The sequence below is a fragment of the Stegostoma tigrinum genome, chromosome 3 (genome assembly GCF_030684315.1).
Source record: "Stegostoma tigrinum isolate sSteTig4 chromosome 3, sSteTig4.hap1, whole genome shotgun sequence".
Classification (NCBI taxonomy): domain Eukaryota; kingdom Metazoa; phylum Chordata; class Chondrichthyes; order Orectolobiformes; family Stegostomatidae; genus Stegostoma; species Stegostoma tigrinum.
In genome coordinates this window covers 79,751,919-79,764,394 of record NC_081356.1, presented here as the reverse complement: position 1 = coordinate 79,764,394, position 12,476 = coordinate 79,751,919, and the positions used below count along the sequence as shown (strand labels likewise).

The following is a 12,476-nucleotide window of genomic DNA, read 5'->3' as shown; positions in this document are numbered from 1 at the left end:
CAGATCCTCCAAAGTCACTTTAAACTAGTAACAATACCTTTTTAATAGTCGACAAGAATCAGTCACAAAACTCTGTTGAGAGAATCTCACGAGCCGTTTACCTACAAAACAAATCAATTTGATATCAGTCAGCGCTAAAGTGCCTCACTCAAAATAACACAATTTATAAGAATCCAGACGAAACTCTACCCGGTACAAATACCATCAATGTGTGCAGACACGATCACCGGATGCAGGAACCAATCACCGGGCACCTGCACTGGGTACCACGACCATCAACCAATTCTGCCACCATCACCGATTACCGAGTTCAGATGGCCTTGTTCTTGTGAATATCATTCACACACTTCTCGGTACTAGAGACCAAACAGCAAGCGTCCGTTCATCATCACTCACCGTTTATTCACTTCCCTCAATGTTTTCACCGCATTGCTCGAGCCGTTCCCGGTATCTGTTGGATTGACGGCTCCTATGTTCAATCAGAGGCGGCGTTCAGCCTTCCGGTGACGTCATGCAGATATGCACCAATGGACACGCGACAGAGGCGGGGATTGACCTTGCCGTCGGCCGGAGCTCCTGTGGGAGGTACCACATGACGCCTGCGCCACGAGACGTACGCGAATAAGGCGGGGACAAGATCGGCCTACAAAATTGGCGTCATGACAATCGGGCTTAGCGCGTGTTGATTGGCCAAGAGGCGGTCGGATGGTTTGGTCCAGTGTCAGCTGAGGTCAGGGACGCTAATTTTTTAGAGGGTGGTGGTCTTAACTGCTTCTTGCCTACTCTTAGAAAGGTATTGTTACTAGTTCAAAGTGACTTTCGAGGATCTGGTGACATGTAGAGGGAAACAACCAGGTTTTTGAGTATTATTTGCCCCGATGCTCCTTTTAAGAGGGTTTTTTTTTGAACGTTGATAATCGACAATATTTTCAGTATTTCTTCATAGAATTCATTTCGTTTTACAGCATGGAACGGGGCCCTTCGGCTCTTTTTTTTAAAGCCTACCTGCGTAGCCAAGTCCCATTCTGTAGAAGAGACAGAACCCTGGACTGACCAATCTCCTCCCTAACTCCCCACCTACACCTTTACTGGCTCCATCCCCGCCTCCTTGACTGACTGTCTCCTGTCCACCTGTCTGCTCCTTTATCCATCTCCACCCGTCTCTCTCTCGCTCTCTCTCTCTTTTTATTTCAGAATCCCCCTCCCGTTCCCCATTTTTGAAGAAGGGTCCAGACCCGAAACTTCAGTTTTCCTGCGCCTCTGCTGCTTGGCCTGCTGTGTTCATCCAGCTGTACACTTGTCCCATTCTGTAGACGCCTTGCACGTATTTTGTAATGAGCCTGCTCAGAAATGTTGTTATATGCTTCTGGAGCAGGTTGGACTTGAACACTGATATCTTGGCTCAGGTTTGGGAGCATTACTACTTCAACGCAAGATAAAGGCACATCTCCCCTTCCCCTACTGCATCCCTAAACCAGCCCAGTTCATCCCCTCCCCCCACTGCACCACACAACCAGCCCAGCTCTTCCCCTCCACCCACTGCATCCCAAAACCAGTCCAACCTGTCTCTGCCTCCCTAACCGGTTCTTCCTCTCACCCATCCCTTCCTCCCACACCAAGCCGCACCCCCAGCTACCTACTAACCTCATCCCACCTCCTTGACCTGTCCGTCTTCCCTGGACTGACCTATCCCCTCCCTACCTCCCCACCTACACTCTCTCCACCTATCTTCTTTACTCTCCATCTTCGGTCCGCCTCCCCCTGTCTCCCTATTTATTCCAGTTCCCTCTCCCCATCCCCCTCTCTGATGAAGGGTCTAGGCCCGAAACGTCAGCTTTTGTGCTCCTGAGATGCTGCTTGTCCTGCTGTGTTCATCCAGCCTCACATTTTATTATAAAGGCACATCGTGTCAGGCTGGTTTGATTTGAGCTTTGCAAAGAGTTGACTAGATATATGAGAACAGGAATAGGCCACTTGACTGTTCAGGCCTGCTATCCAAGTAGATCATGGCTGATTTTGGTTCAAACTGAAATTTGGTATTCCTGCATATTCCTGATAATCTTTCATCCCCATGGTAATTAATAGTCTACCTATTTCTGCTTTAAAACTTTTTAATTTTCCAAATCCATTGCCTTTTGAAGGGAATTCCAAAGAGACACAACTCTCTGAGGAAAATGTTTCCTCAATCTGTTTTGAATGAGTGACCCCTTAGTTTTTTTAAACTATTACTCCCAAGTTCTAGATTCTCCTGAGAGGAAACACCCTTTCAACATTCAAGTTAAGTCAATTCAGGATCTTTTATGTTGCCTCTCATTCTTCTGAACTCCAAAGCGCTAGCTTGTGTAGCCTTTTGTCTTCTCATTCCTGACATTAGTTTAAGAAACCTTCTCTGAACTGCTTCTAACCCATAAATATAGTTCAGTAAGTATGGTGATTATTGCTATACAATAATGCAGATACAGTCTGTCAATGTGCTCTATATCTGAAGCATAATCTTGTATTCTTGCATTCACGTCCTCTTGCAATAAACTGTAACATCCCATTAGTTTTTGTTTTGGCTACTTGTTGTAACTGCATGCTTGTCTTGACTGAAAACAAATGCTGGAGATCAGTGGGTCAGACACCATCCATGCAGAGACAGCAAAATAACATTGAGTCTAGATGGCTCTTCATTTGAGCTCTGAAGAGTCATTCACACTCAAAACATTAGCTTGTTCTCTCTCTGTGGATGCTGTCTGACTTGCTGTGATCTCCAGCATTTGTTGTTTTCAGTACAGATTCCAGAATCTGCAGTAATTTCCTCCTGCATATTAGTCTTCTCTGATTCAGGTGCTTGGCGACCCAGGTCTCTGCATCTCAGAGCTCTGCAAGCTGTCACCATTTAGATAATACTTTTTTATTCTTTCTGATAACTGACAGTTTTACACACTCCCATATTGTACTTCATTTGCCAAATAAAGCTCATTCACTCAACTTATCTATATTATTTAGTAAGATCCTTATGACCTCTTCACAACTCACTTTCCTACCTAAATTTGTGCCTCAGCAAATTTAGCTACCTACCTTCAATATCTTCATTCAAATCATTTATGCAGTTTGTTTAAAAAATTGAGGCCTCATCCCTATGAATCAGGGCAATGTAGTGGGTGAAGCCTACATGATTTTGGTAAAGCTTTTGATAAGGCCTCATACCAAAAACTGGTCCAGAAGGTAAGAAGCCAAGTGATTTGGTACATTAGATCCAAAATTGCTTAGTTGCAGGTAACAGAGGCCAATGGTCAAGGGTTGTTTATATGACTGGAAGACTGTGTCCAGTAGTGTACTACAGGTGTGGGCCTGGGTCCCTTGTTTGTGGTGCACCTAGGTGACCTAGAACTGAAGTGTATCCCTTTGTAGGAGGTTAGAGAAGAAATGGCCGGGCACCCAGTGGAGATATTTTTATCATTGACAGCCACAGGTGAAGAGCCTGAAGATTAGAGTGCCATTATTTAGGAAATGCTGCAGGAGAAATGCTTGGGAGCTATAGACCAGTGAGCCTAACGTCTGTGGTGGTTAGGTTGTTAGAGGGGATTCTGAGAGACAGGATCAACAGGCATTTGGAGAGGCAAGGATTCACTTAGGATAGTTGACATGACTTTTTGCATGGGAAATTTGTATCTCTCAAATTTGATTGAGTTTTTTTAAAGGGTGACTGTAGAAGCAAAGAAAACAAGAGGAGTAGACCAGTTGGCCCTTCGAGCCTTGTACCACCATGTCCAGCTCCTTTTAATATATCTAACAAACCCATCGGTTTTCTGTGGGAGAGAATTCCACAGGTTCACAACTGAGTGAAGAAATTCTTCCTCGTCTCAGCCCTGAATGGCTTACCCCTTGTTCTTAGACAGTAGCCCCTAGTTTTGGACTTACCCAAAATCTGGGAAAAATCTTCCTGCATCTAGCTTGTCTAGTTCCGTCACGATTTAGTCTTTCTATGAGATTCCCCCACCCCCTCATTCTTCTTGGGTACAAGCCCAATCAATGCAATCTTCCTTCACACGTCAGTCCTGCCATCCCGGGAATCAATCTGGTGAACCTTCGCTCAAGTCCCTGTAGTGAAAATGTTCTTCCTCAGACTGAAAGATCAAAACTGCACACAGTACTCAAACTGTGGCTTCACCAAGGTCCTGTATGACTGTAGCAGAACACGCATACTCCTTTACTCAGATCCTGTCCAAATCGCCTTCCAGCCCCTTAGCCTCCTCTTACCCAGCTTAATGTCATTTGCAAATTTGGAGATATTGCATTCAATTCCTTTTTCCAAATTGTTAACATTTATTGAGAACCGCTGGTGTCCCAGCACTAAATCCTGCAGTACCCCACTTGTCACTGCGTGCTACCATGAAAAGGACCCATTTATTCCAACCCTCTGCTTCCTGTCTGCCAACCAATTCTCTACCCGAGTCAATACATTTACCTCTGATATCATGAGCTTTAATTTTCCTTCCTAATCTGTTGAACTTTGTCAAAAGCCTTTTGAAAATCCAGATACACATGATTTGCTGATTTTTTTTTTTCATCTACTGACATCCTTTAACTACACACCAGAATTCTCATTAACCAAAGTGAGAATGCTATCTTAGAACTGCCAGTTCCAGTAAGTAGTTATTTAGATTAGATTAGATGTGCTAGTGTGGCAACAGGCCCTTCGGCCCAACAAGTCCACACTGCCCCTTGAAGCATCCCACCCAGACCCATACCCCTAGAACTCTCACACCCCTGAATGCCAAGGGCAATTTGGCACAGCCGATCCACCTAGCCTGCACATCTTTGGACTGTGGGAGGAAACCGGAGCACCCGGAGGAAATCCACGCAGACACGGGGAGAATGTGCAAACTCCGCACAGACAGTTACCCGAGGCTGAAATCGAACCTGGGCCCCTAGCACTGTAAGGTTGCAGTGCTCGCCATTGAGCCACTATGCCACCATAGAAATGTAGAAAATGTTGGAGGTGGGGGAGAAATATGAGGCCATTCAGCTCTTTATTCCGTTCTGCAATTCAATATGATCCTGAGTGAAGGACAGAGCTTAAAAGCTGTAGGTTTAGGTTCCTAGGGCCTGATGCTCTGCATCCCAGAATATTTTGTGAAGTGGCCCTAGAAATAGCAGACACATTAGTGATAATTTTCCAGCATTTTATTGAATTGGGAAGATACTCCTTGTCCACTCTACTGGTCACATCCTCACAAAATTCCAGAAGATTTATCAAGCATGAATTCCCTTTAGTGAATCCATGCTAACTTGGACTGATTCTATCACTGCTATCCAAGTACTTCCTTAATAATTCACTCCAGCCTTTTCCACACTGCCAATGTCAGACTAACCAGCCTATAATTCTCTTTTTTTTTGTTTTCTCTCTGTCCTTTTTTAGAAAGTGGAGTTATATTAGCTATCCTTCAGTCCATTGGAATTCTTCCAAATTCTATAGAATGTTGGAAAATTATCACTAATGTGTCTGCTGTTTCTGAAGCCACTTCACGAAGTACTCTGGGATGCAGAGCATCAGGCCCTAGGAACTTAAACCTACAGCTTCTAATCTCTGTCCTTTGCTCAGGATCATATTGAATTGCAGAATGGAATCAAAGAGCTGAATGGTCTCATACTCCTCCCATTTTCTACATTTCTATGAATACTTCTAACTAATTACTTATTGGAACTGGCAGTTCTAAGATAACATTTTTAGCAAAGATAGCGTTCTCACTTTTGGTTAATGAGAAATCTGGTGTGTAATTAAGGGATGTCAGTAGATGAAAATCAGCAAATCATGTATTACACCAGACATTAATAGCAAGGATGTTGTTATGGAACTGCTTTTTTAAAATTCATTCATGGAAATGGTTGCCATTAGGAAAGCCTGCATTTATTGCCCATTCCTAATTCCCCTCAAAAAATTGGTGTAATCCATGTGGTGGAGATCATACGATCTTACAAGTTAGAATGAACAGTAGGTCAGTCAGCTCCTGAAGCCTGCTGTGCCATTCAACAAAATCTCATTATCTCACATTCCTTACTCTACCCTGATGACCTTTCACACCATTGCTTATCAAAATCTATCTACATCTGCCTTAAGAAAATGCTTAGGCCTACTTCCACCACATTGTGGAGGGAATAAAAAATTTAAAGACTTATTTCTAAAAATTTGTCCTAATTTCTGTCTACATTGATAACCCTTTTTGAACAGTGAGCTCAAATACTAAGTTCTCCCACAAGTGGAAACAGTTTTCCTCCAACAGCCATGTGAAAACTCCTTGGTATTTTACACAATTTTATCTCTTATGAATTCCACCAAATATGTGCCTAACCTGTCTCACATTTCCTCATAAAGCAACATACCTATTTCAGGTATTAGCCTGGGAGACCTTCCCCAAACTGCTTCCAACACATTTACATCCTTCCTTAAATAATGAGACCCAACTATAACAGAACTCCAAGATAACAAAGTGTGAAGCGGGATGAACACAGCAGGCCAAGCAGCATCTCAGGAGCACAAAAGCTGACGTTTCGGGCCTTGACCCTTCATCAGAGCTATTTTTGGGGAGGTGGACCGAAGATGGAGAGAAAAGAAGAGGAGAGTCTAGGTGGAGAGGTAGGGAGGGGATAGGTCAGTCCAGGGAGGACGGACAGGTCAAGGAAGCGGGATGAGGTTAATAGGTAGGAAATGGAGGTGCGGCTTGAGGTGGGAGGAGGGGATAGGTGAGAGGAAGAACAGGTTAGGGAGGCGGGGACAAGCTGGGCTGGTTTTGGGATGCAGTGGGGGGAGGGGACAAGCTGGACTGGTTTTGGGATGCAGTGGGGGAAGCGGAGATTTTGAAGCTTGTGAAGCCCACATTGTTACCATTGGGCTGCAGGGTTCCCAAGCGGAATATGAGATGCTGTTCCTGCAACCTTTGGGTGGCATCATTGTGGCACTGCAGGAGGCCCGTGATGGACATGTCGTCTAAGGAATGGGAGGGGGAATTAAAACGGTTCGCGACTGGGAGGTGCAGTTGTTTATTGCGAACCGAGCAGAGGTGTTCTGCAAAGCAGTCCCCAAGCCTCCGCTTGGTTTCCCCAATGTAGAGGAAGCCACACTGGGTACAGTGGATACACTATACCACATTGGCAGATGTGCAGGTGAATATCTGCTTAATATGGAAAGTCATCTTGGGGCCTAGGATGGGGGTGAGAGAGGAGGTGTGGGGGCAAGTGTAGCACTTCCTGTGGTTGCAGGGGAAGGTGCCGGGTGTGGTGGGGTTGGAGGGGAGTGTGGAGTGGACAAGGGAGTCACGGAGAGAGTGGTCTCTCCGGAAGGCAGACAAGGGTGGGAATGGAAAAATGTCTTGGGTGGTGGGGTCGGATTGTAAATGGCGGAAGTGTCGGAGGATGATGCGTTGTATCTGGAGGTTGGTGGGGTGGTGTGTGAGAATGAGGGGGATCCTCTTAGGGCAGTTGTGGCGGGGCGGGGTGTGAGGGATGTGTTACGGGAAATGTGGGAGACGTGGTCAAGGGCGTTCTCGACCACTGCTGGGGGGCAGTTGCGGTCGTTAAAGAACGTGGACATCTGGGATGTGCGGGAGTGGAATGCCTCATCCTGGGAGCAGATACGGCGGGGCGGAGGAATTGGGAATAGCGGTTGGAATTTTTGCAGGAGGGTAGGTGGGAGAAGGTGTATTTTAGGTCGCTGTACTCCAGTTGTAGTTGCACCAGTGCCCTATGTAAATTAGATGACAGCTATCAACCCATGACCACTGCCGCTTAGAAGGACAAGAACAGCAAATCCAAGTGAACACCGCAACCTGAAAGTTCACTCCAGTCACTCACCATCCTGACTTGGAAATATATTGCTGTTCCTTCAATATTACAGGCCAACATCCTGGAACTCTCTACCTACTGGTGTTGTATGTGAAGGCATCTAGGAGCTTAACAATTTCTCACCATTTGGATAATATGTTTTTTTTTATTATTCTGCAGAAATTGGCATTTAAATGGCTGGTCCAGTTATAGGTTTTTGTCAGTAGCAACCTTTGGGGTATTGATAGTGGGGCATTCAGCAGTAGCAATGCTGTTGAATGTCAAGGAGAGATGACTAGATTTTTCTCTTGTTCCAGTTGTTCATTTCTTGCTACTTGTTTTGCCTGAATGTCACTTGCTATTGCAGCTAAAGCCTAAATCTAAACAAGGCCCTCTTGTATATGGCCACGGACTGCTTGAACCGTGGGATTGTAAGTGGAACTGAACATTGTGCAGTCATCAGCAAATATCTCCACTTCTGATATAAGATGGATGAAAAGTCATTGATTCAGCAGCTGAAGATAGTTGTAGTAGTACTCTGCCTTGAGAAATATTGTCAATGAAGTCCTGTGTTAAGATGAAGTTATTCTTAATTAACATCTGGATTTGAATTTTTTTTTGTCCATGTTGGGACCAAGACTGTATTGAGGCCTGAAGCTAAGTAGTTCTGGCGGCACAAACTGAACAAAATGACATACAAAACAGGAGCAGGAGAAGACTAAGTCATCAAGATTGCTGTGCCATACAATAAGATCTCTTTCTTGATTCACCGCATTTAGCATGATGGCAGTGTCCTATGACACAATGCAAGGTGTCTGAAGTCTCAGAACAAATCTAGCAGCTCATGAGGTATGGTGGGCCATCAACAGTATCAGAACTATATTCGACTATCACCTATTAATTCATGACCTACCATATATGTCACTCTGCCATTAACCTCAAGCCACGGAATCAAATAAAAGCAAAATACTGTAGATGCTGAAAAACTGAAATTTTTTACAAAAAACAAAAATTGCTGGAGAATCTTAGTCTGGCAGCATCTGTGGAGAGAGAAATAATGTTAATACTTTGGGCCCAATTACTATTCTTTGGAGCCATTCAGTAGTTCTGAAGAAGAGTCATATCGGACCCAATATTTACTCTGTTTCTCTCTCCACACATTCTTAAAGACTTGCTCAGTTGCTTCAGGATTTTCTGTTTTTAGGCCAGGGAATCAACCTGGTTCAATTCAGATATGAGGGAGTTTTGCCAGGTGCAGCATCAGACACACTTAAAATAAAGCACTAACGGAGTATAGCTGCAACACAGGAAAACGTTCAGGAAAGCTGCAGAAGCGGCATGTGACAGACTTATCCAGCTACACAACAAAGTGGAAACTTGCTCCTCCAGTGCTGTAGTTTGATGTCCCCATGTCTATCTGACATGTTCAGATCCTCATCTTGTCTGTCTTGGAATTGCAAGTACCCAATCTATTGGAACAATGTATCGGGTCATTTCTCTCTGCTGCAGTGTCCAAAGCTCAGAATCCAGCTTATCATCTTGAAGATGATCCTCAAGCTGGAAACTTTTTATTAATGTGATTACTAGAGATCACGACTGTGCCCACCAACACCAACTGCAACAGCTGCAACATTATCTCCTGCCAGCTGTCTTAACTGTACCTGGAACAAATAGGAAAGGTTTGGACAGGTATGGGCCAGGAGCAGGCATGTGGGACTAGTTTAGTTTGGGATTATGCTCGGCATGGACTAGTAGGCCCAAAGGATCTGTTTTCAGTGCTGTATAACTCTACAACTAATATTATGATTTGTGTAGGAAAGTGGTTACTTCAGTAGTGTATCCACAGAAATGCAGGTGAGTGTTGATTGGGGCCCATTCATTTGCTCATATTGGCTGAAATCTAGCATCTGTAATCAGAAGGTAACCAATATAGATCACTCACATGACACTTCTAGTTGAAAGTAATTGCTAAATCTTCAGTTGCATGTTTTTCAGTTACCTGGATTTCCCCCATCTTTGAAGTTAGGATTGTTTTTGGAATCTTCTACTCTTGTTGGTTGTTTAGTCTTCCATCACTATTTCATGACTGCAACATTTTGGTTGACTTTGCTTCTGTTTAACTTTACATTGTTCTGTGTTGCAGCTTTGCAAGATTGGCATCTAAATTTTATGCATATCTAATGGTGTTTGTAGCATGTTATTCTAAATTCATAATTGAAACAGCATTGATTTCCTCCTAGATAAAGAGGACATGATAGAATGAACGATGCGGAGGGTGGCTTAATATAATTCTGATGCTACTAATAACCTGCAGCAACAAATAGCTAGCACGGGGAAGGGGTAGTACAACATGATGAAAGATGTCATCAATATGAACTCCAGATACTATCTCTATGAGAATTCTGAAGTGAACCCTCCTATCAATACAGTCATGGTCAGAGGCATCTGCAGTATCCACAAGCGTGTTGCTGGCTGGGCCAACTTGAATTTTCCATCCCTAATTGCCCAGCAGGCAGTTAAGAGTAAGACATATTTGTGTTTCTGGAGTCACATGCCGGCCAGACCAGGCTAGAAAGAAAATCTGTCATTCTTAAGGACATTAATGAACCAAATAGACCTTTTTGATGCCAATCAACAGTAGTTACATGGTCATTATTAGGCAATCAATTTTTCAACTTTCAGATGTTTCTTTTATTGAATTCAAATTTCGTTATCTGCCATGGTGGGATTCAAACCCATGTTCCCAGAATATTACCTGAGATTCTAGATTTGAGAGACTAGTGACATTACTGGACTACACCACCTATTGCAGCCCTGGTGTAGCACGTCCTTTTGTAGGGCAACTAAGCTGTTAATGTAACTACTAAGCCATTCTAGATGATGAACATTCAAATCACCCAGTCAGAGCAGTCTGTGCCCCTGCTACCCTTAGTGCGTTTCCAAGCATAATCAGCAAAAAATTTGAATTCTGCTGCCAAAGGAAGGCAGTAGGCGATATTCAACAGGAAACTTCTTCACCTATGATTGTCCCCATGCTGAATGACTTTGTGGGAATCAAATTTCAGGGGGGCTAAGAGAAGTCAGCTTTGAATCCTACCAAGTAACATCCTTGCTATGAAGGAAATTGATCGGTTGAGTATTCTCAGAACAATTGCACACAACTGTATATTATCGTACCATCATATCGGTGGGATCTGTCCAGCCAGCGGGACAAGGCATACTCAAGAATCGTGACAAAGATTGGATCTAGGACATGGTTGGCGGTGTCTATTCCATTAGTATGACATCACTGTTATTGTTCCCTATTTTTCCATAAGTCCCCAGATGTTAGAGATAAGGATTTCACAGGTCAGCAGGAAGGGTTATGCCTTTGTTGTGCTTAATGCATAGGTCATTTCTGAGAAGTCTGTTCGATTTTTATTTTTAAGGACTTTTGCATAGCAATTTGATACAACTGAATGGCTTACTTGAATTTAAAGTGTCAACTTTATTGTTACGTATTGGCCAGACCAGATAAATAGACCAGTAAAATTTGATCCACTTGTTTCATGGGCACCATTTCTGGTAATATCATTGTATTCCTATTTTATTTGATTAGTTGAATTTAAATTTCCCAACTGCTATCATATCATGGGGCTAGAGTACTGTGTACATTTCTGGTCGCCCTGCTATAGGAAGGATATTGTTAAATTGGAGAGGGAAGTTTTTTCCCGCTGGAGTGTAAGAGTTAAGGGCTGACCTTACAGAGGTTTATAAAATCATGAGAGGCATAAATAAGGTGAATTGCAAAGATCTTTTCCTTTGAGGTTGGGGACTTAAAAATTCGAGGGCATAATTTTAAGGTGAGCGGAGACAGACTTTAAAAGGGATCTGAGAGGCAAATTTTGCACATGGGGTGGTTTGTATGTGGAATGAACTGCCAGAGGAAGTAGATGTAGGTACAGTTACAGCATTTAAAAGATATTTGTACGTGTAGATGAATAGGAAAGGTTTAGAGGAATATGGACCAAACACAGGCAAATGGGACTAGTTTAGTTTGGGGAAACTGAGTCAGCTTGTACAAGTTGAACCATGCTCTATGACTCTGATTCTAATCTAGCAATAGAACCACTATGCTACTGTTCTTATCTTTGCAGATTCATAACCTTGGACCAATCCAATTTATCAGAAAGGGAAAATAGATTGAATACAGTTACTGTAAGAATTGACATGGTGTGATAACTTCATTTATGTTCTTTTTATATAAATCTAGTCAGGAAAATAAATTACTGTTAAATATCTATGTTAAGAACGCAGCATTATCATGCATTATTTCAAACTGATTCAGTTATATATCTTGTTGAAAGTGATGACAGTTTTCTAGTCTTGCTCACTCGTTGATCAAAGTAAGACTTGTTAAATGTTTTGCTGTGAAGACTGTGCAAGAATAAACACACAAAATCAAGTTTATAACTGTACAACATTTGCTTTGATATTATGTCATTTTCTTGATGGAACTATGCATTTCCATTTCAACTATCTGCTTCTTAACTAAAATATACTATTTTCATTTCTACCTTAAGATCAATAGAAAAGTTCACTAAAGGTAAGCTCCACCTCTAAGTTGAGCTCATTTAAGGTCAGTTTAAACAAAGAAATTGAAAAATGTATAACAGGCAGACATGTTTGAT

The 12,476-nt window shown here is 42.9% G+C and overlaps 1 protein-coding gene across 4 annotated transcripts in view; it reads right to left on the bottom strand.

The window, feature by feature from the left end:
• stard4 (StAR-related lipid transfer (START) domain containing 4) overlaps positions 1-509 on the bottom strand; it is a 35,238-nt gene extending 34,729 nt beyond the window's left edge. Inside the window, exons 1-2 of one of the 4 annotated variants that reach the window (XM_048525539.2) lie at positions 397-509; positions 38-101 (exon numbers count right to left, since the gene is read on the bottom strand). Coding sequence is in view for 1 of the 4 variants with exons in the window: in XM_048525522.2 (XP_048381479.1) it covers positions 38-101; positions 190-205 (80 nt within the window). In the remaining 3 variants the exon portion in view is untranslated. The other 3 variants (XM_048525522.2, XM_048525549.2, XM_048525556.2) reach the window with 3 other exon arrangements.
• Between the last annotated feature and the right edge of the window lie 11,967 nt (positions 510-12,476).